Below are 26,927 nucleotides of genomic sequence, written 5' to 3' on the forward strand. Positions count from 1 at the left end.
TACCTGCTTATACAATTATCTGGGTAAATTCCTGATGTGTAACTCTGACATAGGCAGTTGAAGAGGAGGGGTGGGAGTATGGCTAATATTGAAGTAAATTAACTGGCAAAAGTTATATACCTCCAAAACCTGCAAGTTTTCTATATTATTGTAAGTTGGTGCAAATGAGAAGACTCTTTTTGTTTAGTGAAAAATTACCTTATTATTTTTATTTATTCTGTAAATAGAGTATAGCAGTTGTGTATACCCCTTTGCATTATGTTTGTATTACTTAATGTGTTTTTACATTGATTATGTGGACCTTTTGATCAACTAGCACAATCTTGGTTCCATTGCTGCTCGTTAACAAAAATGTCAAAAACTTGTTCCTTGCTCATGCTGATTTTACATTTATTTTTATTTCATAGATTCTCATTTTCCTGTTACCAGAATGCAAACAAAGTGGTATAGAAAAGGCTTGTTTGGAGTGCAAACACTGGCATAGACCTATTAGTCCAATTTTTTTTTGTCTCTGCTTCAGCACATCTGAACTCACTGATGCGCATACAGTGGGCAGGATCCCTTCCTTCTGCATCCATAACATTTTGATTTGTGTGAACTCATTGAAGTTTTTGTTATCTCATTTGGTGTTCTCCTGGTTGGCTTCCATCTTCCAAACCTCCATACAGTTGAGCTTAGTCAAAACCCTGCTGCTAACCTCCTCAACCATATGTTGTTCCTTCCCTATGCTTGAGTAAAATTGGCACCTTTTTTTTTGAACTTCATACTTTTGCTTTAGATTGCCTGTTGCCTAGCCACTTCCAGACCTATAACCTTTCAGGATTTCTGGGTTCCTCCAATTCTAACTTCTTGCCTTAATAGCTATTATTTATGAATGTTAATTGATTTAGCATTCAAATTGCCACACCCTCAGGTGGTGCTACCATCGTGGAGTTTGGAATCCCGAGTGGGGTCATGAGATCAGAGATAAATGGCAGCTCACACCAAGTTACAATAGATGTGTTCCTCTAAATGCCAATTGCATAACTTGAGGCATTGCAGCAAAAAATGTCATGAATTGTAAAGGATGAAAAAGAAGAATTTTGCAAATGCTGTAATTTTAAAGGCACAGTCTACTTAACTCGTGGAAATTTGACTTTAGTGTTCTTAGATGTGTGATTGAAGTACTTGTATGTTTAAAGTAAGCATGTATGGCAGTTGACTAAAACAAAAATGTTTTACAAGTACTGAGCTGATTCCTGTGCATTCACTTCTGGCTAGGCAAAGATATTAAAAAAACTCAGCCACTCAATGCATGCTGAACTGAATTAATTTGCTTGAGTTTAATTTATAAACTTTGATCTTTTTCAGGGAAATGAAGCGAGTTATCCCCTTGAGATGTGCTCACACTGTAAGTAATTACTCTATTTAAAATAGGTTTTCTATTTGTTAACATTTGTTTTACTTAGATATATATTTTGTGGTATACATCTTTGTAATGCATCATAAGCACCAACTTCTAGGTGGTTTGTGATCCTGGAATGCTGAGGAAATTTTAGACAGGTTTTTATTCCTTTGCTGTCAGGTGAATAATAGTTTTGGAAGATGAATATTCCTGAATGGTACCCTTTGTCCATTGAAACTATACAAGCCAAAAACATATAGGCAATTCTGCTATGATGTGGTAGTTCCATTCTTTTGCAATTCTGTGTTATAAGAAAATTGTGTAATAACAGCACCATTTAAACTGGTGGGTCTAGAATCTTGTTATAACCAATGCATGCTTAAAAACTTGCGCTTTATAAACAGTGTCCCAATTCATCAGTTGTGAGTGAATTTGTGTTAACAAAACGTGGGTTACAGCAGAACGACCTGCACGAGACCCATAGTCTTATAATATTAACGCACTTCTAGTGTTTGTCCATGTTTTCTGTAAACATCTCCCTGCTATCGGTTATAGTGTCCTTAGTGCAGTAATTAACTTTCCAGGCCAGTTCTCACAGTAGACGTTTGACTTTGCTGTCTGAGTTAATTGGTCTTTCATTTTGTGGATTTTATGACAAATTTTTTTTAACATGTTACAGTTTCAATTTATATAGGTTGCTGTGGTTTTGTGGCATTGATTTGACGAATGAGAACTACTTTTGTTCTTGTGTGGGATATGGGCTATCCCTAATTGCCCTTGAACTGCATGGCTTAGTACACCATTTCAGAGAGCAGTTAAGTGTCAACCACATTGCTGTCGTCAGATCAAGTGTGGGCAGTGAGTTTCTTTCCTTAGTGATTCAGATTTTTCACTTTTACAGAAGTCAATGATAATTGTCATGGCCATCATTTTTGAGGTTAGCTTTATACTTGATTGAATTTAAGTTCCAGTATCAATTATTGTTGAGTTGAGCCTGTGCCCCAGAGTATTAGCCTGGCCCTCTAGGTAACTTAACCAGTGACATTAGTACTTTGTCACTAACTTCCCCCATTTAATGTCTCAGTGAAGCTTATTTAAAAACGGATTTGATTTGATTGATTTCATTCATTCATTAGAAACATAGCATCGATGAAGTAGATAAATTTATCTGACAAGTTTCACAGATCAGTTCTCAGAATATAGTATTGCTCATGAGTACCCTTTTGACGACTCAGATCCTTTTAAGTATTACCCTCCTATATCCTCAAGCAATTTTGTACTGAACATCTCCTGTTGCTCAAGCAGTGACTTGGAGAAAATGAGGACTACAGATGCTGGAGATCAGAGTCAAAAAGTGTGATGCTGGAAAAGCAGGCAGCATCCTAGGAGCAGGAGCGTAGACTATGACTCAACCTCTGCAGTGTCAACTTTAACCCAGATTCCCCTCAGACTGTCTCCTGATTTTTATTTGCACTTACTTTCTATTTGTCATAATGTAACTTTTGATGTCTGATGATTTATGGTCCCAGTCTCTGCCATTCTGATTTAAAATGAGGGTTTGTTGGGGGTGGCGATGATGCTTGCTGGATCTTTTATGAGAGCAGTCTGTAGCATAAATAAATGTGAGGTGCTGCATTTTGGGAAAGTAAATCTTAGCAGGACGTAATGGTAAGGTCCTAGGGAGTGTTGCTGAACAGAGACATTGGAGTGCAAGTTCATAGCTCCTTGAAAGTGGAGTCGCAGCTAGGTAGAATAGTGAAGAAGGCGTTTGGTATGCTTTCCTTATTGGTCAGAGTATTGAGTACAGGAGTTGGGAGGTCATGTTGCGGCTGTACAGGACATTGGTTAGGCCACTGTTGGAATATTGCGTACAATTCTGGTCTCCTTCCTGTCGGAAAGATGTTGTGAAACTTGAAAGGGTTCAGAAAAGATTTACAAGGATGTTGCCAGGGTTGGAGGATCGGAGCTACAGGGAGAGGCTGAACAGGCTGGGGCTGTTTTCCCTGGAGCGTTGGAGGTTGAGGGGTGACCTTATAGAGGTTTACAAAATCATGAGGGGCATGGACAGGATAAATAGACAGACAGTCTTTTCCCTGGGGTCAGGTAGTCCAGAACTAGAGGGCAGAGGTTTATGGTGAGAGGGGAAAGATATAAAAGAACCTAAGGGGCAACCTCTTCATGCAGAGGGTGGGTACGTGTATGGGATGAGCTGTCAGAGGATGTGGTGGAGGCTGGTACAATTGCAACATGTAAGAGGCATTTGGATGGGTATATGAATAGGAAGGGTTTGGAGGCATATGGGCCGGGTGCTGGCAGGTGGGACTAGATTGGGTTGAGATATCTGGTTGGCATGGACAGGTTGTACCGAAGGGTCTGTTTCCATGCTTTACATCTCTGACTCTATCTGATTCGGTTCAAATATCAAAAGTAGTACGTAACCACTACTTACCTTGGCCCACTTCTTCTATGCAACTGTTTTAGGATATTTGAAAATATTCCTCAAAATGATGACACAATGTTGGCCAATTTGACGATTTGCATGTTGACAATAAAACTGTCTTTCTGAAAATACATTTTTTAAAAAACTTGTAAGATCTTTTAAACAAGATCAAACCTGAAATATGAGCCTCTTTTCACCTTTTTTTCCATCTGACTCTTCCCAGCATCACCGACCTATTCCTTTGTGGCACCCACTGAAATACATAATTCCAGTTATGTCAAATGCAACATAGCAAGTTTGACAAACTGTGGTGGAAATGGGGAAAAAGTGAGGTCTGCAGATGCTGGAGATCAGAGCTGAAAATGTGTTGCTGGAAAAGCGCAGCAGGTCAGGCAGCATCCAAGGAATAGGAAATTCGACGTTTCGGGCATAAGCCCTTCCTGATGAGGGGAGCCCGAAACGTCAAATTTCCTGTTCCTTGGATGCTGCCTGACCTGCGCATTTCCAGCAACACATTTTCAGCTGTGGTGGAAATGGCCCTACTCTAATGCAAGTTACAGTTCGTGTTGAGATACAGATCAAGCATGATCTAACAGGTTGGCAAAACAGGCATGAGATACTAAATGGCTGCCTCCTATTCCCTTGTTTCTACTGAATTGAGAAATGAAGATCATTGCAGGCAAAAGTGGTTTACCAATATTAATAGATCAAACTTTGTTTTGAATCAAATTTGTATGTTTCATAAATTACTACATGCAAGGCTGATTAATTGTTAATTCTGGCTAGAAATCCAAACATAGTGGAAGAACTGGATGATTTGTCATCTGTGTAGAACATTACATCATAAAAGCATACCAATGCAACAGCAGCAACTTACTGATGTAGAAAAACTGCTTCACCTAAAAATTATTTTCTTTAATTCTTGGTTTGTTAAAGCTCCAACATTTTAAACTCTTGATGCTTAAGTATTTCAGTAATGCACACTCATTTTTAGGCTGGAGTCTTGCTGTTTGTTGCTGAATTTGATTGTTGCTTATTTTTACCCTGTTTCTGTTGTATTCATTTTTCAAAGGTTATATAAGCTGAATATCCAGTGGTATCAGCCACAGAAACTGTAATTATGAAGTGCCTTTAGCATAAGAATGTTCTTCATGGTCCTTCAGGAGCACAGTTGAATTGATGCTGCCTACCATATCTATCTTCAAGTTTGATTTTAGGGAGTGCCTCATAGAATGAGGGAGGGATGAAGAGCTCCCAAGGGAATTGCACAGATTTGGACCTACATCACTGGAAAGTATGGTCGATGGTCTTTCGTTTGAAGGGAGTAGTTAAAACACAAAACTAATGTTGGAGGAATACAGAATCCTTAGGCTACGAGGCAAGACCTGATTATGAAGAAGGCCTTGTGGTTATGGAGGAAGTTTGAACATGAGAATTTTAAGAATGATGTATTTGCGAACAGGAAATCTATGTATGTCAGCAAGCGTGAGAATGCTGGAGGATTAATGCTTTGTCTGCATAACAATGTGTGGCAGAGTTTGGGTGAAGTGCTGTTTGTGAAGGACAAAATCTGTAAGACTGGCATGATAAGTCACGAAGTCTATGCGCTAGTTGATTGGAAAGTAACAAAAGCATGAAAGAAATTTTAACACATTTCAGCTGAGCCATAAGTGGAGACAAAAAAAAATGAAGGTGCTTTTTGTGAGAAAGATAATACTAAGGTTGGAAGGTCAGTGTAGGGTCAAATTTCAGTTGTGAGCAATATGATTAGATGGGTTGAGTTCTCCCAGTGGCCTTAGTCGTACAACATGGATACAGACTCTTCGGTCCAACTTGTCCATGCTGACCAAGTTTCCCAAACTAAACAAGTTCCATTTGCCTGCATCTGGCTCCCGAATCCTCTAAACCTTTCCTATTTATGTATGTGTCCAAATGTCTTTTAAAGGTGTTGGGTTCTTTTTTTCTTGAGATTCTTACACACCTGGTGCAACTGCAATATGCCACCTTCCTGTGAACAAGCAAAATGTTACTAAGCCTAGTACAGTACAAGCTTTCTGAGGAACCCTTTAACACTACACAATGCTTGCAAAGCCATGTCAGGAGATCTGTTTGAACTAAGACCAGTCCTTCTTTTGTACAAAAACTTTACATCACAGTCAGTAATGCCACCAAGACAACCCCCCAGCCATCCCCCATAGTCACATGTCACTGAAGGCACGATGCAGTGACCTGATCATCTCCAGAAACAGTGTAATGTAAGTCATTCCTTTTAATGGCCAAATCTGAGTCGTTTCTTAATTAGAGGGTGAGTTCAGAATTTCAACTGTAATATTCTTATTGATTTTTGGATAAAATAATGTAATTCTTTTACTCTGAGTAACTAGGAAATGGCAGTGCAAATGGCTCTGAATGGCATGGGGTAGGAATGTAAATTCCTTACATTCTACCTATAAGACACGGACATCCCACCCTAGTCTCGACATCCGATATCCTGCAGGTCAGCAGAGCAAATTAAACCTATAATATTTCAAATGTTGTAACTACAAGCATCTACCACTTCCTGCAGCAGTTCATTCCATATACGATCCACCCTCTCTGTGGGGGAAAAAAGTTGCCCCTTAGGTCCTTTTTTAAAATTTTACCCATATCACCGTAAACCTGTGTTCTTTAGTTTTGGACTCCCCGACCCTGCTGTTATCTATGACCCTCGTGATTTTATAAACCTCAGTGAAAAATGTCATCATATCCAGCTTCTCCTTTATAACTCAAACCCTCCATTCCCGGCAATATCCTTGTAACTTTTTTCTGAGTCCTCTCCTATTTGTGAATCTGTTCATTTGGAGAAACTGTGGCCCATCCGTGGTTAAGTGCCAGGCAGTGTGACAATTGAGATGGGAAGAGCAGCTGGTGTGAGTGGATGCCATAAGCATATATGGGCCTGCCAAAAGGATAAGTAGTAGGGGGGCGCAAAAATAAATCTTTGGACAGGACTCTATTATATAGATTGGCTAGTTCTGCTTGTTACCTCGTTACCACACTGTAAAGAACCATACCTTACTTTTTCAACTTTGGCTGTGCCAGATAAGTAGATTATTCTTAACATCCAAATATTGTTCCCCAAACCAACGTTTTGTATTTGGATTTCTGATGTACCAGAGCAATCTTGAGACAAGTTGTGAATTTTAAAATAAGATTAGATTGCCCTCTTCAGGGCGAGTGTATAAATGGAAAAATAAAATATTTCTTTCTTAGTACAGACAACTCTTCTACCAGATGATACGAGAATGGGCAAAACATGACAATTGGCTTAAGACACTGATTATGGTATTTTACACTAAGTGGAATTTCCTGCGAGTGTGCTGGTCTGTAATTCCTTTCAGTGCTCATTGATGAAATACATCTGCTTTTATAAAAACAAATTAACATCTGTTTAATTGAGTCAGCATGCAAGAAAGTTCAGATGTGTATGGATTAACTTAATCATTTGAATGAAATCCTTGTGGCTCAAACTAGACAGTAACTTGCCAACTTGTCCTTAAACACACAACTCACTCAAATAATACTATTACTATGATCTACATCACTCAGAATCCCAATAAATGAGTATAAAAAGCTAAACAATCTTTTTTCATGCTTAATTGAAGTGTGGTTGGATCTGTCAGATGTTGGTTAATGCTGGTGCTACGGGACTAGGACCATCAGTGTTGCAGCCTTGCTGAGGTAATGTGTGTACTCACTATACCTGAATTAGCACTGACATGGTAAATTAATGTTATACTACTTTTGACCTGTCCAAGGAGGTGGTAATGTTTTTGTTATTAATGTAACATTGCTTGAGTCTAGTAGGCGATGGACAGTCTTCAGATTATGTACCCCTTTGGAAAGACACCTCCATGGACAGTCCTTTTTTTAAGGTTATTCTTTCATAGCTCTCCAATTCTTAACTTGGAAATATATGGACAAAGGTGAATTATCTGTGAGCACACAAGGCTGGGATGGGCTTGAGAAAAGATGACGACTTGCCTTGACTGTCAATGAATGCTTTGACAACTAGCTTCACTACAAACTAGGATTTGGATTAAACAATTGGTGCTGAGTGTGCTTGGATTATGACAATTTTGGACTTTTGAGAATATCAAGATGGCTAGCATTTTGTAATTTGGCCCATGTATATCTTTGCCCATTCTGCACTTGAATAACGAAACAAATATTTCAACTGTGGTCACGCTTGAAGTATGTTGCCTGGGTATGAGTACAAAAGCTCTTGTGTTTAAGGTTTTGGTCCATGATATGACTGGCCAGAGAAGATAAATATTCTTATTGAGGCTTCTGGCACCGTGAATTGAAGAGACCTGCAGTGATCTAGCAATGAAGTTTTTCAGTGATTTAACAATGAGAAGATGCGTTGTATCTAATTTCAATTCTAGATTGCATCTAAAATCTATGATTGCCCAATTATGGATAAAATCTCTGTGTATCTGGCTGAGAGTTGTCCCTAGGAATGTAGGGGATGAGTGTGTTCACAACTAGTATTAAATGCAGCAGCTTAGGTTGGAATTTACAAAGGTGGTCAATTTCTAGGTGTTCCATCTGAACCAGGCACCTATTTGAATTAGAAGAAAAACATTAGTGTCAGTAACAAATACTCCCTGTATTGCCTAAACATTTCAAGTTGTGTTGAATCAGAGTTATGTTTTTGCTTGGATTTACCTGGCGTACTTGCATCATCTGGTTTTTACATGAGGGAGCTATAAAGGATGAAATGTGTGAATTTCCTAGCTTTTATTGCCATTGGCCTCTTGGGCATATACAACAGAACTTGCATTCAATTTTCAGCATTCGCATTAGCTTGCCTAATATCTTGAATTTCTTGTGATTTGATTGTAACAATTTTCTAATTTGGTTCATTTTATTAAATGACCCAAGAGCAACACTTCAGAAATTTTATACTTTTAATTCAAATAAACTAATGAGCTAGAAATATAAATGCACATATTACTGAGATTTTGTTTAATTGATGGAATGAATATATGAGGACTAAAGTATGGACTCCTGCAAGCATGATTACAGATATTTGAAAAGAAGAAAAATGAAGAATGGCCTAATTGAAGATTGTTTCACCTTGTACTATACCTTTAAAAGGGATCTTGCTGAAGCCAACAAGACACATCTGTTTTTCAGATGCAGGGCATATGTCAGTAGCAGTCACATTAGAATATGCTGTCTTTACAGTCTGAAGCTTGAAATTTGCTTGTATTTGTTTCTGATCAATTTTTTTAATTGAAGTTTGAAATTTGCAAGAATCTGATGAGAGAGACTTATCTCATTTGCCTCGCCGGCTGAGGAACAAGATTTAAAGCCATGGTTACAAAATGTGATGTAAACGATCCTCTGGGTTTTGCTTTACACTCAGCCAAATGCATGAGTGGTTTATTTCTGGTCTGTTAATAAATCTCTATCCACTTTAATGTTGAGCCAAATATCTCCCTATGTCATGAAAGCTGCATTCTTAAACTGAGTCTGAAATGTAGATTTTTTGGAAAGTATGAATTCTGTTCATGCTTAATAGGCAATTAGACAGTTGTTTTAATGCATATGTGTTAACTGCTTATATTCGTAAGTAAAAGGAGTGAACTTTGTTACAAGAGTTTCCATTTTCCTTTGATTTCTTTATGGCAGTTTTATTAAATGTACAGTTGGAATTAACCAGCAGCTAAACTCAACTGTGAAAGCTCAATTTTAATACTTCCTGTTTTACATTCTCCAATGCATCAGTTAATGAGTTATTGATGTAAAACGATTTTGCTCAATTCTTCCTATGTGATACATTCACTTTCTCGAGTCTGACCAGTTGGATTGTGGCTAATCTGTTTAACTCTATTAGCTGAGTTCCATTCTTGTTCATACTTTTAATAACAAGTTTTCACATGATCTGTGAATCTAACCTCAACGGATTTTGGGGAGCAGCCTTTCGGCCTTCCGAAGTACAACTGAAGGGCTGAACACCAATTTAAATTTAAAACTTCTATTTTGCAGATGTTGTTAAGAACATTAGCATAAAATTAATGTTGATATTGCTCCCTTGATGCTCAAGCATTTTTAAACTTTAAGAGATGAGAAATTATCTTCCCACTTTCTTTTCTCATGCAGATGCAAGTAACAGGAAAGTAAGACCTGCATTATGCTCTTAGTTTTATTTTTAAGTCTCATTTAAGTATTTTTTGGTCTGGGAGGAAACCAAGCCATTTGGGGCACTGGAATGGGGGAGAAAAGGGATAGATCACTAGAGATACCAATTCTATTTGGTGGTTAAGCTCCACGATAGAATAAAATGCAGACTATTCAGATTTTTTACTTTATTCGTAGCTACTGGTATATGTGTAAATACAATACATGTTGGATTTTACAAAGTGAACTATGATGCAAAAGCACTCCCTGAAAGGGTGATGGAAGCATGTTGAATAACAATGTTCATAAAGCAAATTGGATAAATACTTGAAAAGGAAAGATTCCCTAACAGTAGGGAAGGACCTGGGGAATGGAACTAATTACATTAACTATTTCAGAGAGTTTACATAGGTACAAATGGCCTCCTCCAATGCTGTGTCATTACTTGATGATGCTATCGAAGTATTAGATTTTGTTAAATATTTAGAATACATGTTACAAATTGTATTATAAATAATCTTTGCTCCACTTTTTGTAATCTATTTCCTTTTGAAGGATGCATTTTAATATGTATGATTTAAGAGTATGATTCACAGTTACAACTTATCTCTGTTGTAACATGCAATTTAGTATTAGCTGCAGTTGGTGTTCTGCATATTTTTAACAAAATATAATCTGTGGTAGCAAATGCAGTGAGGAACAGGTTTGCCAAACGTAATTTACAATATTTGGTACAGTGTTGAGTTTCTAGTCTGGATGCTACGCAATCTATCTCTCTCTCTCTCCATTAAAGGTCAAATGCAAGCCAAGCTGAGTTGTAGCTCAGCTGATCTTTTATCATCTTTCCTCCTTTGCTTGTCCTAAGGAATGAATAGAATTTAGTCCCAGCCCAGGCCCATTTGGGCTTTACTGTTTTGCTCTATCGTCTAGGACGTGCTATTAGGGTTGTGGTAGAAGCAAATAATAGCAAAGTTTGAGGTATTTAGACAGACACGTGAACAGGCAGAGAATAGAGAGATATGGATCATGTGTGTAGCCAGATGTAGTTTAGAATTTCATCATTGGAGAAGTATGGAAAAAAGTGAAATACTGAACCACCCTCTAAGGGGAGAAATGAGTGCAAAGATTTAGGTCATGCTGAACAGAGTGAGTGTTGCATGTAGGCTCATCCATAGTGGTAGAAAGTGAGAATTACATGTTCAGTGCATAATTTTGTTAGTGTTGAGTGAACTGGAAGTTAGAATAGCTCAGAGACTGAGGAAGGGAGTCAGTATGTTGAGTGAAATGCATCAGGTTGAAAAATGGAACTGGTGAGTTGATAACATAGAACATCGGACAATACAGCACAGAACAGGCCTTCGGCCCACGATGTTGTGCCGAACATTTATCCTAGATTAAGCCCTATCCATGTACCTATCCAATTGCCACTTTAAGGTCACCAATAATTCTGACTGCCACTCCCACAGGCAGCGCATTCCATGCCCCCACCCCTCTCTGGGTAAAGAACCTAACCTTGACATTTCTCCCCCCCCCCCCCCCCCCCCCAAATTCCTTCTACCCTTCACCTTGAATTCATGTCCCCTTGTAACACTGTTGTACCCGGGGAAAAAGTCTCTGACTGTCTATCTATTCCCCTGATCATCTTATAAACCTCTATCAAGTCACCCCTCATCCATCGCCATTCCAATGAGAAAAGGCCTAGCACACTCAACCTATTCTCCAATCCAGGCAACATCCTGGTAAATCTCCTCTGCACCCTCTCCAAAGCTTCACATCTTTCCTAAAGTGAGGCGACCAGAACTGCACACAGTACTCCAAATGTGGCCTTACCAAGGTCCTGTGCAGCTGCAACGTCACCTCCTGACTCTTGAATTCAATCCCTCTGCTAATGAGCACTAATACACCATAGGCCTCCTTACAAGCTTTATCCACCTGAGTGGCAACTTTCAAAGAGCTATGAACATAGACCCTAAGATCCCTCTGCTCCTCCACCTTACTAAGAACCCTACTGTTAACCCTGTATTCCGCATTCTTACTTGTCCTTCCAAAATGGACAACCTCACACTTGACTGGGTTGAAAATCATCTGCCGCTCCTCAGCCCAGCTCTGCATCATATCTAAGTCCCTTTGCAGCTGACAACAGCCCTCCTCACTATCCACAACTCCATCAATCTTTGTATCGTCTGCAAATTTACTGATCCACCCTTCGACTCCCTCTTCCAAGTCATTAATAAAAAATTACAAACAGCAGAGGACCCAGAACTGATCCCTGCGGAACTCCACTTGTAACTGGGCTCCAGGCTGAATATTTACCATCTACCATCACTCTGACTTCGACCAGTTAGCCAGTTCTCTATTCAACTGGCCAAATTTCCCACTATTCCATGCCTCCTGACTTATAAGTTGCGTATAATGAAATATAATGTCAAGGAATGTGTAGTGTTGTGGATGAGCGCTTGTCTTGGTTTTATATCATTACAGTTATGTGAGAGAGGACTTTTTGATGAGAAAATAGAAATCTAATATAATTGCCAGAAAAAAGCAATAGCAAGCAGAAATATTGTACATGCCTCAGTCACAAGATAACTTTTTGAATAAAAATGTGAAGTGCTGGAGAAGCTCAGCACATCTGGTCATGTTATTCTGAAGATTCATATTGGGCTCTAACTTTATTTCTCTCTTCACAGATGCTGCCACACCTAGTTTCTTCAGCATTTTCTATTTTTATTTCAGATCTACAGTATCTGCATACTTAAGAAAAATAAATCTAAGTAAAAATATTCATATTTTGTCTTCAGATACAGTTTTTACTTCATGATTCAGTAACTGTAAAGAGATGCCACAACAACTGGAATCCATTCTTGATTGCTTGGATGCACTAGAGACAAAGGTCATACAATAGCTAACCCACATTTTTTTAAAAATATACTCCCTCCTATTTTGCTTAAGTATCCCAGTGGTAGGTTTTAAATTAGTTTTTATTAGCTTAAATACTGACGTCAAGAATAGATCATTCAGTTTCACTTTTCAACATGGTTTGTAAAATTAGCAGTTGTTCCACTGGTGATGAACTTGTTCTAATTACTTTGTGTCAACAGTCCAACTGAAGAGATTGATTGGGGCACTGCTGAATTGCATGTGGTTTAGCCTTGAGGATGTGATTTTTGTCAATAATTTGGTCTCCTGTTTAAGAAACTAAATAAATTGCTTGTAATCACTTCACAATAGCATTATTTTTCTGTGGGTTATCACTTTTATCCAGAAGTAATGAAACACATTTAATTCCCATTGCGTAGGCTGTTTCTTCAAAAGGTCTGATTGTAGCATTAGGGAACAAATTAAAAGCCATCATCTGACATTTTGTGAATACACGTTATAGATACATTTTATTATGAGTAATTATTCATGAGCAGCTGGCACTGTGAACCAGCATAGCATAATTTGATTTGTTTTGTTTTAGAAATGGCTAATTGGTTTCCAGTTAAACATGTTAGAGTAACATAGTATTTAGAAATCTGCAGTTTTGCTAGAACTTGGTTTCTTTGATCTTATTGTATCATCAGCTGGTGTGGTGCTCTGGTGGGTTCGATCCCACCTTCAGGTGACTGGAGTTTGCACCTTCTACCTTTTGGATGGGTTTCCACCAAGTGCTCCGGTTTCTTCCCAGTCTAATGATGTGCAGGTTAGGTGGATTGGCCATACTAATCTGCCCTGTAGTATTCAGGGTTGTGCAGGCTATGTGGATTAGCCATGGGAAATGCAAAGTGACAGGGATAGGGTACAGGGTGGGTCTAGGTGGGATGTTCTTCGGAGGATTGGTGTGGGCTTGATGGGTCAGATAGAATGCCTACAGTGTTGAAGCAGACTATCAAAGTGATGGTTCATATTATGGAATATTTGATATCTGCATACTTCCTGAAAATCTGGATACTCTGATTTAGAAGTTTAAATCCTTTGGAGCCTTCCAGCTTAGACCTGGACATCATTACTTGTGTAACAAAATATAATTTGCCATTATGCAGCATTTAAATTTAAAGATATTATGAAGTGCAATTTGCCACAGAACCACAAATAGGTTTTGGGCATCAAAAATTTGATTAAAGGTTTATGTTTCAAGCTTCTCAAAAAGAGTAACCTGACTCTGAGCCTGTCCACTATCTACAAGGCGTAAATCAGGAGTGTGATGGAATGTACTCGTTTGGATGAGTGCAGCTCCAACAACCTCAAGACACTTGACACCACCCTCAGCACAAAGCAGTCCCACATGATTGGCATCCCATCCTAATGTCTTCAACATTCATTCTGTCAACCATTGACTCTCCAGTGACGGTAGTATGCACCATCCACAAAATGCATTGTAACAACTCACCAAGGCTCCTTTTGTCAGAATCTGCCAAACTCATGATCTCTACCACTTAGAAGGGCAAGAGCAGCAGATATTTGGGAGTACCACTTGCAAGTTCCTCTCCAAGTCCCACTCTGTCTTGATTTTGAAGCTATATTTCTGTTCAATCACTGGAGCTGTGCAGAAATCCTTTAGCTTCCTCTGCAACAGCAGCTGTAGGTGTACCCATGCTCTGTGGTTTGCAGCAGTTCAAGAAGCCATGATGTGGAGGTGCCAGTGGGGTGGACGAAGTTAGATCACACAACACCAGGTTATAGTCCAACAGGTTTATTTGAAAATGAAGGCAGCTCGCCACCCTCTTGTCAAAGGCGACTGTGAGTGGGTGATAAGTGCTAGCCCAGCTAGTGATGCGTGGGTTGCGGAAAGGAATTTCAGAATTTCGGCTTTGCAGGCAAAGGCATAGCCACTAATGGAGCAGTAATGAAAATTAGGAAAGCTTCAGAGTTTAGATTAGAGAATTGCAGATGCCCATTGGTCTCGCCCTAACATTGTTTGCATTAAAAATTCTGTTTTTAGCTTGCTACTTTCAGCAGTTCACAAGGAAATGTTTTTTGAAGAGAGAGAATTTGGGCCATTTGTGTTGGCAGTTTTGGGTGCATCATAGTACATTAATAAACTTTTTGTGTTTAACTGTACTTATAATTTACTCGTAAATGATATGCTTAGGCATGTCAGAAATGTCTGGTTGCAGCTATTAGTCAATATCCCTTGATATAGTTTTAAAGTGGCAAACTAATATTTGATTTAAAAATTAGTTAATTGGTAGAATGGCAGTTATGGGCTTCAGTTTATTTAAGTTTGTACTGATATACAGAATAGAGTGCTAAACCCAAACACACTCCTGTGCTTTTTAACTGATCTTCACTGTTGAGAAAGTGATTTAGTTCATTCAGTTTGTCTACTTACACAATGCAAATAAATCTGCATCTTCTCCATGGATTCTAAGGCTTTATACGTATCTTGTAAATGAAGGGAGGCATGTAATGTGATGTTTTCTGGATTGATTCTCTCCTGTGCAATTACTGTCAAGCCAACAGAAACAATAACATAACATTCACAAATAGGGCTGCTGTGAGGTTGTCAATAAACAGGTTCCAATTTCAGACATGGTTACCAGATGCATTTTCATTTTTTTTGTTAGCATTTGCTGTGAACACTATCTTTTCCGAAGGGTTAGAAGGATAGTATTGAATAATTTCTAATAGCTGAACATAAATAATATGGAAAAGACAAATTGTTGATAATGACTAAGAATAAACATTGAGTTAATTTTGAATGCAAACTATCAAACTTTCTGTTAACAGATACCAAATACTGTGTGTTTTTCCTACCTGTGCAATGCATACCTAGAGTGGCTGAGGTAAATGAGATCAAGTTTTTATAAGCCTTGCTGAAATATGGACTTATAGTGTACTGATTGTTTTCCTCATCAAATATTTTCTTGGTAAAATCAGGCAGTATATTTGTGCTAACAAATCATTAAAGCTTCTACACTGGCAAAATGGTGGGAGTAAATTTGGCTTATAAAATGAGTGAATCATTTTCTGGTTAACCTATTAAGAGATATTGTGACAAATGTCTCGAGCAAGTGGGACTAGAACCCAGACCACCTGGTTTAGAAGTAGGGACACTACCATTGCATCATGGAGTGAGTTAAACTAAAATATCATTTAAACATGTGCAGCTGTGGAGACTGAAATCCCAATAAATTGTGTATAAACTGAAAGTGAAATTACAGTATCTATTGGAGTGATTCATTTTAAACAATTTAACTTTGGATCCATTCATTGGTATGAAGGCCAGTGGCTTTCATGTCTTTTTCTTCAGTTCTAGCAGTTGATTTTCTTTGCTTTGTTTACTTTTCGTTATGGATCTGTCAGTGTGAATATTGACAGGCCATTCTATGCCACTGGACTAATGCACGTTTTCCATGAGGCCACAAGCAGAAACTTCTGAATTTTTTTGTATAGCCAGACGATTGAAGCTTTCTTTCCAGTTTCCTTTCCACTCCTTCAGTGACTATGATGGCACTGACTAATTTTGTGCAAACTAAGAATTGAAATGGAGTGCCCTGAGATTTTACTGCTGACAATTCATATACTTTAATCATGAGGAGTTAATTTCATGTGCGGAGCATATAATCAGTTGGCCTTCTGTAATAATGAGGGAAATCTACAATGCCATTCCTCACTGCCCATTCAGACTTCTGTCTATGCACTTACAAATAACTCAGTGTGAGCATGGAATTCTGTGTCTTAGCACACACATTTCAAAAGTCAAAGGCAATGGTCCATTTGTGAGAGAACACGCACACTTTATTCAAAATATTTCAGAGGTGCTTCAGCTGAAGAGTCTAGTTTAAAATGGTGGTTGTTAAGAGCAATTAGTTTGCCTTTATGTTGCATCTTTTCATCTTGCCCAGGACATTTCAAAGAACTTCACATCCAGTACAATATTTTTGGTGTGTTTTAATTCAACTACCAGTTTGTACATAACCAGATCCCACAAAAAGCAGTTAATGAATTCCAGCTGATCCTTTAAATCCTTTTTACATGAAAATATTGGCTTGCCTGTCCTCTTCCTCCTCCCAAATGAGGTTTTTAGTCCCTTAAACAGTCAGAAATGCCCATCTCTATTGTCCCATTAGCTTCAACATTGCTACTTGCTCATTATGGTGTCCCAAAAAAAAAGGAGCACATGTAAAAAATTCAGCTCTTCAAGCCGAGTTTGCCATTTCATTATGATCGTGACTGATCATCTAATTTGATGTGGAGGTGCCAGTATTGGACCGGGTTGGACAAAGTTTAAAAATCTCAACACCAGGTTATAGTCCAACAAGCTTATTCGAAAGTATAAGCTTTCGATTGCTGCTCCTTCGTCAGGTAGCTAGTGGAGTAGGATCATTGGACATAGATTCTGCACTTCCAAATAAACCTGTTGGACCATAACCTGGTGTCCTGTGATTCAACCTAATTTGATAGCCTGTTCCTGATTTTGCCCATATCTGGATGTAGGTTAGATCGCTGAGCTAGAAGGTTTGTTTTCAAACATTTTGTCACCTTACTAGATGACATCTTCAGTGAGCCTCTGAGTGAAGCACTGGTGGTGTAGCCTGCTTTCTGTTTTTGTTTCTTAGGGTTGATGTCATTTCTTGTGGTGACATTATTTCCTATGGTGATGTCATTTCCAGTTCTGAGGGGGTGGTAAATGGGATCCAAGTTTGTGTTTGTTAATAAAGTTCTGGTTGGAACATGTCACCCTAGTATGGTGAGAAAATATCTGAAAGCGAACCTTCCAGCTCAGCAACCAAACCTACATCCAGAACCTCAACTTGAGTTACATATCTTCTCAAAACTTGCTTTCCCCCATATCTTTTGATTCCTTTAGGCCCAAGTGCTATATCTAACTCTTTCTTGAAATTATACAATGTTTTGGCCTCAACTGTTTGCTGTGGTAGTGGATTCCACAGCACTCTGACTGAAGAATTTTTCTCCATCTCTGTCTAAATGGAAAACTATTTTAGAACTATGACCCTGGTTCTGGATTCCCATCATTTGATGAACCTTCGCTGTTATCTTCCTTTTTATAAAAAGGATATCCTCCCTCAGATAAGGAGACCAAAATGACATGCTATTCCAGGTGTGACCTTACTAAGGCCCTGTATAATTGCAGCAAGACATCCCTGCTCCATACTCCAATCCACTTGACTGTCAATCTGGCTCAGACTTTGGTTTGTCTGTCTGAGTGTTTCCTTTTAGTAGAAAGGCAAGAGGCAGGAAGAACACTAAGTTAGGCAATATCAGGTGGTGTACAGGTCGACATTTCGGATGTAACCCTGCACCTCATAATGTCTGTCTCGCTGTGTTCTTCCAGCCTCCTGCTTGTCCACTTTGGATTCCAGCATCTGCAGTTTTTTTTATCTCGAACCATGAGTGTTTAGTTTGACGGTTGGTTTTGTAATCTCAGTGGGACTTGATTTGAATTAACTGCTTGTTATCTTGATTGGTAACTGACCCATTGTGAAATGTTGTTTAGAATTGGTGTTGTCACTCAGTGAAGTTATCAAAGCTGATAGGTACTTTGGTCACCAAGAAATCTGTTTTAATACCAAAAATTGAGCACTTGCTAAGGTTTCCCTCCTAGTTTTCCAATTGTGAAATTTCTCCAAAAATTCTCTATGAACAATAGTCACATTAATTTTTGTTTTCAAAGTTCAATAGGTTTCCCTGAAGTGAGTCCTTGGGTGTCAATGTTAATTTGTTGCGGGTTGTTCCAATCCATAATTGTTCTTGAGAAAAGAATTCTAAGAGTTTTTTTTCTCTCTTTGTGCATAAACCACTGGCAACTCCAGGAGTAGTCCAAAGAACTTAATTTTGAAGCTGTAACAGTTATGGATGAGTTAAGACAACCAGTCCAGTAAATTCCAAGTATTTCTCCATCATTTTTCTTTGTTTTATGTGAATAAATAAATCTGTACAAATATCTTAATGCATGCTCAGCTTCTAGTATATTTTAGAGCACATGTTAGAACTAACTGGAGGTTAACCCAAATACAGCAGAAATTAAGGTCACCACTGTGTTCACTGGTGCTCTTATGGAAACTAACGTTGAGCTCTGATTATGAGAAACTGTTGGGAATAATCCTAATGGTAATTACTCTGTCTGCCTATTTGATTTCGGGTGTGTGTTTTTGTGACAAAAGAGGGAAAGGAAATCTTCGGGTCTCTATTCTACCTTCAAATAATATCCCCAGTAACAGTTTGTCTAATTGCTTATTGGCTACAGTCTGTAGGAATTTTGTTTAAAAATTATCGCCATGCTTGTCTGACCAAGTAATTATGTATAAAAGCTTAGTACATGGTAATACAGTACTTTGTGACATGCTGAGCCATACCAATGCTTGGCATAGTAGATGCCTGTGGAATTATTATTCTAAATTAGTAACATTGTAAAGTTCTAGTTCGTGCCTTTCAGAAAAAATTAATGCAGTGTTGAGTCATGTATGATTGGTATGACAAATTGGTGAAACTAAGCATCAGCTAATGTGAAAAAGTTTTTATGCAAATCGCTTCATTGATGTCATTGAGATGTTAAACTTGATTAGTAATCGTGTGACAATGCTGTCACTTTAACAAGGTCATTTTGTCCTTGGGTCTTTTTTTTAATATAGAGAGAGATGGTGGAGGCATAGGTGCCAAAACATCTGGAATAAACCTAGTTTAACAAAAGACAAAGGTGTGGCCAGTTCTCCCATTCAGGTTTTTTTCTAGTTTGGTTGACTTATAACCCTTTCTCTGCTACATGCTTCAGATGATTCTTGGCTGGCTTCTTTCTCTCTCAAATCTCCTGCCTGTAAGAACTGTTAATTTGTTTGCCAAAGAATATGTTTATGCAGTGTTATGGGAATTGGAACAGCTCCTTAGTAAGTTGCTGTATCAAGCCAGTTGTTTTCCAGTAATAAAAGTTATTCTAAATTCTGGGAGTTTTGTGTTCAATTTTTTGTAGATTAGATTCCTTTCAGTGTGGAAACTGGTCCTTTTGGCCCAACAAGTCCACGCCATCCTTCCGAACAGCAACCCACCCAGACCCATTCGCTTACTTTTTACCCCTGCACCTAACACTAAGGACGTTTTGCTTAAAGCAGGGTGGTCTGACCGCGAATATCCACTCCATATCTGCCTTTAAAATAAATAAAAAGTGGGATTTATGCTTCCTTTTTAAAATATTTTGAGGGGGTCTGACCTGGTCCATAAAAATGGACATTTTTGTTAATATCTGTGCAATGAAAAGTGCTATATGCCTAGTATATCAGTAGGAGGGATCCAAGCGCTAAAACAATTTTACTTTGCATTGCAGTTGCAATGCTAATATCTGTATCGAGCCTCTCTGTAGCAGTCAGAAATTAACTTCTTGCAGAGTAAAAACTGGCAAGTGACACATTGTGGTTATAATATAGACTGGGATTTTGAAAAATGACAAATTGGAATGGGTATTAAAAGGTTGACATGATAGGATTATCTGTACTAAGGAATGTGGGATGCACGTAAATGTTCAGCAATAATGTGTGAGATATGAAATCCATGATATTTGGCTATTTTTAGATTTCACACTTGAAGTATTCTGTCCTAATAAAGCTACTGTTAAGGTTAAAGTATGTAATGCCATTTCCAAGGTGATGGTCTGTCTATCTAAAGTAAGTTTCTGGTCTGGCTGTCTTTGTAATATAGTGTCCTTTTTTTTGTCAACTTGTCATCAAAAACTTTGATTAGACAAATAGAACTGTGACTGGGGAGGTTCTGGAACTTTGCTATGTTGTGACCAATTGAACCTTCTGCCTTGATGAAGTTTAAAAGTCAACATTGCCCATCCTTTCATCATTTAAAAAAGTGAACAATTTTAAATGCAAGAAGGCTACTTTTACTGGCTATGTCACAGTCATAAGAAATGGGACCATACACTGGATGATCTCATTATGACTTTATTTCTATTTTTGTTAGCTCCTTGATGAACCCTGACTTCCTTGTAGATCAAAATGTAAGGCAGACCTGAAAACGTGAAGAGAATTCTAAATACAAGTGATCCTCAAATTCTGAATGTCATCATGAATGGGAGATCCCTTTAATGTCCCCTAAGTTCTAGATAGTTCTCCTGCCAAGTGGAAGCACCCTCTCTGCATCTCTGCTGTTTATCTCCTCTGAGCCTTTCATTAGAGCATAGAATAACAAATATAAGCCCAACCTGCTGTACCTTTTCACATAAGACAACCTGTTCGTCTCTGGAATTAGCCTAGTGGACTTATATGGGTCTGAACGGCTTCCAATACATCTTTCGTTTAGGTGAGCTAAACTGTATACACTTCTGTAAGTGCTATCTCATCAATACTGTTTACGGTTGTACGATGATTCCCTGCTTTACCTCATATGTCTTGCTCTAAAAGCCAACATTCCACTTGCCTTCTGAATTACTTGCTGCATGTACATACTAACTTCAGTGAGTCATGTACCAAGACGCCCGGGTCCTTGTGTACTGCAGTATTCTGCAGTGTCTCTATTTAAATGACATGTTGCCTTTCTATTTACTTTGTCAAATCCACAAAATATTTGTCACTTGCATTACCTCTCAATATCCCTTTGCAAACTCTTTTTGTATTCTCCTTTAAACTTACTTTCCTATTTGTCTTTACATCAAGAGCAAATTTGGCTACAGTAAAGGTAGGTTTAACTTTGAGTAAAAGTTGGACAGATTGTGACTGTATCCATTAGAGATTGGAAGAATTAAGACAGTTTTGCTGAGTTGACTTGATGGGTGGATGCTGAAAGGATGTTTTTCCTTGTGGGAGAGAATAACTTGGGAGACAGCTTTTCCTTAAAAAACCTGCGCCTTTTAGAACATTTGGGGGCTTTTTTTTAAGGTGAGAGGAGAATGGTTTTTGTTTTTTTTAAAAAAAGGACATGGGTAACTTTTTAGAATCATTCATGTGTGGAAAGAATTGTCAGAGGCAATGGCGGATGCAGGTACAGATACAACACTTAAGACATTTTGGATCAGTATGTGAATAAAAGAGGTTGGAAGTGATATGGGCCAAATGGAATTAGTTTAGTTTGGCAACATGTTCAGTATGGACTGGTTGGACCATTGGTCTGTTTCCATGCTGCATGATGTAATTCAGATTTTCTTTGAGATTAAGATTCTGAGGAATTCCTTTCTCCCCAAAAAAATCTGAATATTCTGATGACACAAGTGGACAGCATCTGCCTCCTTTTGTTCGGGGTATGTCAGGGGGAGGTGTACATATGGATTTGAGACCACAATCAGGACAGACATGATCTTATTGAACACTGTCAGGATCAGGTGCTGAACAGATGCATTTTACTCCTAATTAATTTGTATATTTGCATGCTATTGACTAAGAATTGATCGATTTTCCTTTTGAAGATCTGAAACTTGAATACATGCTGACGTAACTAGTTGTCAGGAACAACCACTTAATACACATTCTTACGAACTTAGATGAAATTTCTATGCTGTAGAGGAAAAAAAAAAAAATGAGGTCTGCAGATGCTGGAGATCACAGCTGCAAATGTGTTGCTGGTCAAAGCACAGCAGGTTAGGCAGCATCTCAGGAATAGAGAATTCGACGTTTCGAGCATAAGCCCTTCATCAGGAATAAGAGAGAGAGAGAGCCAAGCAGGCTAAGATAAAAGGTAGGGAGGAGGGACTAGGGGGAGGGGCGATGGAGGTGGGATAGGTGGAAGGAGGTCAAGGTGAGGGTGATAGGCCGGAGTGGGGTGGGGGCGGAGAGGTCAGGAAGAGGATTGCAGGTTAGGAGGGCGGTGCTGAGTTGAGGGAACCGACTGAGACAAGGTGGGGGGAGGGGAAATGAGGAAGCTGGAGAAATCTGAATTCATACCTTGTGGTTGGAGGGTTCCCAGGCGGAAGATGAGGCGCTCCTCCTCCAGCCGCGCTGTAGAGGAAGCATTGTCTGCTAATGTTTGTTGCAACAGACTATGGTTAGTCAGTTATGCTGCTTTAACAGGTTTAAAAGCCATTTTATGCAGTTTTAAGCAGAATTGCCAATTTGCAGTCTAGAAGCCATTTTGATATCTTATTTGCAGTAAGAAGTCATTTTATTTCCACCTAATTAGTAAGAATATGTATTAAGTGGTTGTTCATGACAGCAACTAGTTACCTCGCCCTGTATTCAGGTTTCAGATCCTCATCTTAATATCAACTTCAAAGTTGATAGTTTTGTGTCTCATGTCTCATGAACCAGCCTTAATCCCTTCAGGATATTTAGAAGAATGCCAGACTGTAGCCTTTTCTTGTTTTAAAGGTAAATGTAAAGGATTGCATTCCAGATGCAATTTGATTGTTTTGCTTTAAATCCAGTAGTTTGAACACAGTTTATTCATCTACTATAGCTAAAACACAACAAATGAACGAAGGAATTGGAATAATTTAACTCTATTGAAAGCTTAATAGATTAATACAGTAACTATTACTAATTGGATGTTCCAATATAGTAACATCCCATAAGTACAACCTTGACAAAAGGTAAATTCAGAAAATAGATTGTCGTTCAAATGAGATGGCAGCTCAGGAGAAAAAACCCTCAAATTCTGAATGTCTAGCAGCCAGGTGAGATTTCTTCCACATCTGAGACCCCAATCATAACTTTTTTAAAAAAAAAACTGAAAGTCCTGGTTCTTTTGAGAGCTTGACCACACCTATCCAGGTTGTTTCTTATGTTCCAACTTTCTAAAAATCTGGGGCCCCTCAAGCTGTTTACTGTCGTAGCTGTAGTAGACTGCTCGGTAGCTCTCTAGTAAGATTTCTTAAAAAGGACAAATTAGCCTTTTCAAGCCATGATATAATCACACGTTCTATTAAATTGGATGGAAACAGTTGTATTTATCAATTAGTGCACACCCCTGGAAGGTATTTATTTTAAATCCCTTTCCAAAACTTCAGTTTCAGAGTTGGACATGTTGCATTCTGACCGATTCACATTTCACAAATTTGATGTTGCCAGTTGTTGCACTGAGAGGCTGTGGCATTTTCCTGTAAGTTTTTGTTTTTCCCTGGCTGCCTTGAATTTTGGCACAATGTGGAAGTAATTGGATTGGTGATCCCAAATTTAATATCGGGCTGTAAGCACTGACTGCTAATTTTAGCATATGAATCTGGTTTTTCTTATACTTCCACAGTGGGCCCTTTATCCTAAGAAACCTTGGAAGAGATATCCCTTTTTCTGGGACTAACCCAGGATATACCGTGGCTCTCTGAAATTCACTTGAATTTCCTGATGTTCCACTTATCCTCCAAGTTGTGAAGCTTTATAGGAAGCCTACCATTCATTTGTAGCTAAGTGATTCTTCAACTTCTTGTCAAAGACACTTCTTTTAAAAAAAAATGTGGATTGTAGGTGTTGACTGGGCCAGCAATTAATTCCCATCTCCAATAACTCTTAAAGGTGCCTGTGAGCTGCTGCCTTGAAATGTGTAATTCGTAGATGTGGTAGGTACACCCACTGTTTTTAGGAAGGGGGTTCAAGAATTTTGACCTAGTGGCATTGCAGGAATGAAATTGTTTCTAGTCAAAATGCTGTGTAATGTGAAGCAGAGTTTAAAATATTGTTCTGATGCATGTGTTGTCCTTAACCTTCCAGATGAGATTTGAAAGGTGTGATTAAAGGAGCCTTGGTGTGTTGCTGCACTACATTTTGTAGGTGGTACACACTGCTCCTACAATGCTGAATTCGATGCCATCAAATGGATTGTTTTGTTCTGGATGGTCAGGCTACTTGAGTATCGATGGGAATGTTTCCATCCGTGCAATTGAGGTGTACCCCATTACTTTCTCGGCTTGTACTTTGGTGGTGGTGGAATGGATTTCAGGGGTTGAGAAACGAGCTACTTGCTACAGAGCTACCAGCTTCTGTTCTGCTCTTGTAGCTACAGTATTTATATTCAAAGTTTGGGAGAAGATTTGCAACTCGGGTGCTCGTTGTTGTGGTTGTGTTCGCCGAACTGGGAGTTTTTGTTGCAAACGTTTCATCCCCTGTCTAGGTGACATCCTCGGTGGTTGGGAGCCTCCTGTGAAGCGCTTCTGTCATGTTTCCTCCGGCATTTATAGTGGTGTGTCTGTGCCGCTTCCGGTTGTCAGTTGCTGTCCACTGCAGTGGCCGGTATATTGGGTCCAGGTCGATGTGTTTGTTAGAATCTGTGGATGAGTGCCATGCCTCTAGGAATTCCCTGGCTGTTCTCTGTTTGGCTTGCCCTATAATAGTAGTGTTGTCCCAGTCGAATTCATGTTTGTCATCAGATGACAAACAACATTGATCACATTCCATGTAATGAATGAAGTTAGTATTTTCTCTGCTTATAGTTCAGGCTTTATTAACATTTTGCCTTTTTCTTTCTTGCGCGCGCTCTCAACTCTGGAGCTGCCACTTTGATGTCAAAGCTGAACTGTTAACTGTGTGCTTGCTCATAGTCTCTGCCCTAGGGTTCCCCTCAATCCATCTCCGTGGTAAGGTGGTATGCTTTAGGATGTTTAAAACAAAAATGCAAGCTAATCACTTTTGTTATTCAAATAACTTTTTTTTTGATTCTGTCACCTGTGTGAATAATTGATGTCCAGTGGAGCTTACAACCTTTTCTAGAATTATTATTGGTACTGGCAAGGGACTCTTATTCAAATTGGGCTTGAAGTTATTTTAATCTGGGAGCTATATGAAATATTTTCAGTATTTTATTGGGATAAATGTCATCCTGGCTCTGTTGAGCTTGAGATATGCCTTTCATTGTTAATAGTATCTTTTAATTCTGATTAATTCAAGCTTGTTTGATTTTGCATTCATTTGAGATGCATATTAATTTTTTAAGTGTTTGCATTTATTTATCTTCATAATGATTCCTAAAACTAAAAAAAACTTTAAAATGTTACATGTGAAACTAGCTTTTTGAAACACTGGATAATGCAGATTTGATTTAATGTTTTTTAAAATCTGGACATTTTCATTTTCGTTTTAAACTTTATTCCTGATGAAGGGCTTTTGCCCGAAACATCGATTTCGCTGCACTTTGGATGCTGCCTGAACTGCTGTGCTCTTCCAGCACCACTGATCCAGAATCTGGTTTCCAGCATCTGCAGTCATTGTTTTAACCTACCTTGAAAATTGGAGGAGTTGCAGCATGCTCATCATCGACTTGGAGAGAAAACTAAACTTCACACTAAGTCTCGTATAGCAGATAATTGTTTTTGTGTGCATACTGCAAGTCATGTGCACAGTGTAGGATCTTTTCAGTGCATCACACTTGATACATGCAAAGCCTTTTCTGGGACTGCAGTTCTTAATTTACATAGACCCCTGTTGAAGAATGGAGTTGCAGCCAGGATTGAAGTATGCTGATTAACTTCACAATTAACCTGCACTACAGTAGAAAATCAGTACTGTTAAGACAGCAATCAAAGATCGATCTTTGCTAGAGTGCTGAGGGTTACGTGTGTAAAACCTATCACTAGAAATACTTTGATTTTGCTTCAGTAATCAGATCTTGAGTGACATTTTCTTATAAAGCTATTCATTGGAAAGTGTTCAACACTGCGAATAGCTACTGGATCAACCAGCAATCATCCACTTACAATTTTTATTTGAACAGATTTTAAATTTGGGGGAGACGTTGCTATTTCCAACAAAGAATTATGTGCCTTCACCCCTAGGCCCCTCTGTTCTACAACACTATCCAAGTCCCTACCTCTAATTGTATATGCAAAATCCTGGTTGTATCAAAATGCAATACCTTGCAGTTATCCAGCTTGAACGCCATCTGTCATTTTCAGCCCATTGACCCATTTGATCAAGATCCCTTTGTAATCTTAGAAAATCATCTTCACTGTCTACTATTCCACCAAACTGACTTAGCATGCCCTCCATCAACTCATCCAAATCCTTTCTGTAAATGACAAACAAGAGTACCCAGAACCGATCCCTGTGGAACACTGCTGGTCATGGGCCTCCAGTCCAA

The 26,927-nt window shown here is 38.7% G+C and overlaps 1 protein-coding gene across 1 annotated transcript in view; it reads left to right on the forward strand.

Moving 5' to 3' along the window:
• Positions 1 to 26,927, forward strand: part of LOC132819900 (calcineurin subunit B type 1) — an 81,155-nt gene that overhangs the window by 26,932 nt on the left and 27,296 nt on the right. The window contains exon 2 of the mRNA XM_060831857.1: positions 1,351 to 1,390. Coding sequence (XP_060687840.1) covers positions 1,351 to 1,390 — 40 coding nt within the window. The remainder of the gene's footprint in view (positions 1 to 1,350; positions 1,391 to 26,927) is intronic.

Source organism: Hemiscyllium ocellatum, chromosome 10 (assembly GCF_020745735.1).
Source record: "Hemiscyllium ocellatum isolate sHemOce1 chromosome 10, sHemOce1.pat.X.cur, whole genome shotgun sequence".
Taxonomy (NCBI): Eukaryota; Metazoa; Chordata; class Chondrichthyes; order Orectolobiformes; family Hemiscylliidae; genus Hemiscyllium; species Hemiscyllium ocellatum.